The sequence below is a fragment of the Nannospalax galili genome, unplaced genomic scaffold (genome assembly GCF_000622305.1).
Source record: "Nannospalax galili isolate Female #2095 unplaced genomic scaffold, S.galili_v1.0 scaffold17550, whole genome shotgun sequence".
NCBI classification, from domain to species: Eukaryota; Metazoa; Chordata; class Mammalia; order Rodentia; family Spalacidae; genus Nannospalax; species Nannospalax galili.
Window position 1 is genome coordinate 1 of NW_008326979.1, and position 2249 is coordinate 2249.

The window sequence follows — 2249 nt, forward strand, 5'->3', positions numbered from 1 at the left end:
CCACATTGTGTACACTCATAGGGTTTTTCTCCAGTATGAATTATTTCATGTCTTTGAAGATCACTGTGACACCTAAAGGCTTTACCGCACTGTTTGCATTAATGTGATTTTTCTCCAGTATGAATTTTTTCATGTAATTGAAGATCCTTGTGCCATCTAAAGGCTTTCCCACACTGTGTACATTCATGGGGTTTTTCTCCAGTATGAACACTGTCATGCAATTTAAGATTATTGTGACGTCTAAAGGCTTTACCAAACTTTTTGCATTCATAGGGTTTTTCTCCAGTATGAATTTTTTCATGTAACTGAAGACAACTGTGAATTCTAAAGGCTTTACCACAATGGCTACATTCATAGGGTTTCTCTCCACTATGAATTTTTTTTATGTAATTTTAAACTACTGCTGAGTGTAAAGGTCTTACCACACTGTGAACCTTCAGAGTGTTTTTCTCCAGTATGAATTTTTTCATGTCTTTGAAGATGACTGTGACATCTAAAGGCTTTACCACACTGTGTACATTTGCAGGGCTTTTCACTAATATGAATTTTTTTACGTCTCAGAAGATCACTATTACCTGAAAAGGTTTTACCACACTGTTCACATTCATAGGGTTTTTCTCCGGTATGAATTTTTTCACGTTTTTCAAGATGACTGTGCTGTGTAAAAGTTTTATCACACTGCCTACAATCATATGTTTTCTCTCCATTATGTGTTCTTTTATGTCTTTGAAGATGACTAAGATATGTAAAGGCTTTATGGCAGTGTTCATATTCATATGGTATTCCTCCAGTATGGATTTTTTTCATGTAAATATAAAGAACTAAGAAATCCAAATGCTTTACCACACTGTTTACATTCATAGGGTTTTTCGCCATTATGAATTCTTTCATGTCCTTGAAGAGAAGTAGAACTCAAATGTTCCTCACCTATATTACATTGGTCATATATTCTTACAATTTGAATTTCTTCATAAGTGTGAAGCGAACTTCCATAAGGAGAAGACTTTCTGTATACTTGGTCGTGATTTTTTGCACTGTCTGACTCTTGATGTATTACCAATGATCCTGGAAAATCTAAATAATTTAAGCATGTCTTATTTTCAAAAGGTCCATTCACAGTGTGAGTTCTCATATGTCTTTGACAGCTTGTGAGAGAGTTAGAGTTCTGGGGCTTGTTTCCATACTCCTCATGCTCACATGGTTTGTACTGAGAGTGAGAGGTAGGATGGTTATGGAAGAGTGAATGACACATGGAAACCTTCCCACACACATTGCTTTCACATGGGGTTACGTTGGAAGAACATGTCATGCTCATACTGGCGTTTGCTACCCATGTGAAAGGTTCTCCATCCAGAAGATCTTATGCTCATAGAGTGTTTCAAACACAGAACTTCTGTAAAAACAACAAACATATTAAAACTCAATTTATTACAAAGTGTAGGTCATACACTGTTGCCAAAATCAGATATACATTTTCTGCCATATTTGAATGGTTTGAAACTAAATAGACTGAAAATTCTAGGGGCTGGAGAGATGGCTCAGTGATTAAGAGCACTGGTTGCTTGGGAAAAAAGGACGCAAGTTTGGTTCCCAGCACCCACATGGTAGCTAACAATCATCCATAACACCAGTTCCAGGAAATACAATGCCCTCTTCTGACCTCCGTGGGCACTGCATGACATGGGGGTACTTACATTCACATAGGCAATACACTCATATACAGAAAATAATAATAACATTATTTTTTTTAAAAAAAGAAAATTCTACACTATGGTTCCCACAAAGCTTTGATAAGAGTTAACTTGAGTTAACCTGATTTGTTAACCTGAGTTCCTAGTACTGTTTGCAAATGAAATGCCGTGCAAACCCTGAATAGCATTCTTAAATTGAGGTACATGTTACATTTCCTAATGATAAAAGTAACTAAAAGCCTGACGTGGTGGCACATGCATTTAATCCCAGTGCTCAGCAGGCAGAGGCAGGCAGATCTCTGTGAGTGCCAGGCCAGCTGGGGCTACAGGGAGATCCTGTCTCAGTAAGACAAAAAAAGTAAATAAAGTCATCCTTATTTCTTCTGTTTATTTATCCACAAATGCTCATGCTAAATACCTTCAATGGGGAGCTGGAGAGATGGGTCAGATGTTAAGCATAACAGCTGCTCTACCAGAGGACCAGAGTTTGGCTGCCAGTATCCAAGACAGGTAGCTCACAACCTCTTGTAATTCCAGCTCCATGAGTCCAACACCCCC

General features: G+C 37.8%; 1 protein-coding gene across 1 annotated transcript; it reads right to left on the reverse strand.

Annotated features, from left to right (window-relative positions):
• Positions 1 to 6: 6 nt before the first annotated feature.
• Positions 7 to 1315, reverse strand: LOC103724393 (zinc finger protein 431-like). Its single transcript, XM_029560903.1, has 3 exons — positions 928 to 1315; positions 435 to 821; positions 7 to 364 (listed from the first exon to the last, which is right to left on the reverse strand). Exons 1-3 carry the CDS (start codon positions 1313 to 1315, stop codon positions 99 to 101), a joined length of 1041 nt encoding a protein of 346 aa, XP_029416763.1. The 3' UTR covers positions 7 to 98.
• Positions 1316 to 2249: the final 934 nt, after the last annotated feature.

Coding starts and splice junctions, on each gene's coding strand:
- LOC103724393 (XM_029560903.1), bottom strand. CDS start 1,315: ATGAGCATGACATGTTCTTCCAACGTAACCCCATGTGAAAGCAATGTG. Junction 822..927: donor ATATGACCAATGTAATATAG/GTGAGGAACATT, acceptor TGGATTTCTTAG/TTCTTTATATTTACATGAAA. Junction 365..434: donor TGGAGAAAAACACTCTGAAG/GTTCACAGTGTG, acceptor TTCATAGTGGAG/AGAAACCCTATGAATGTAGC.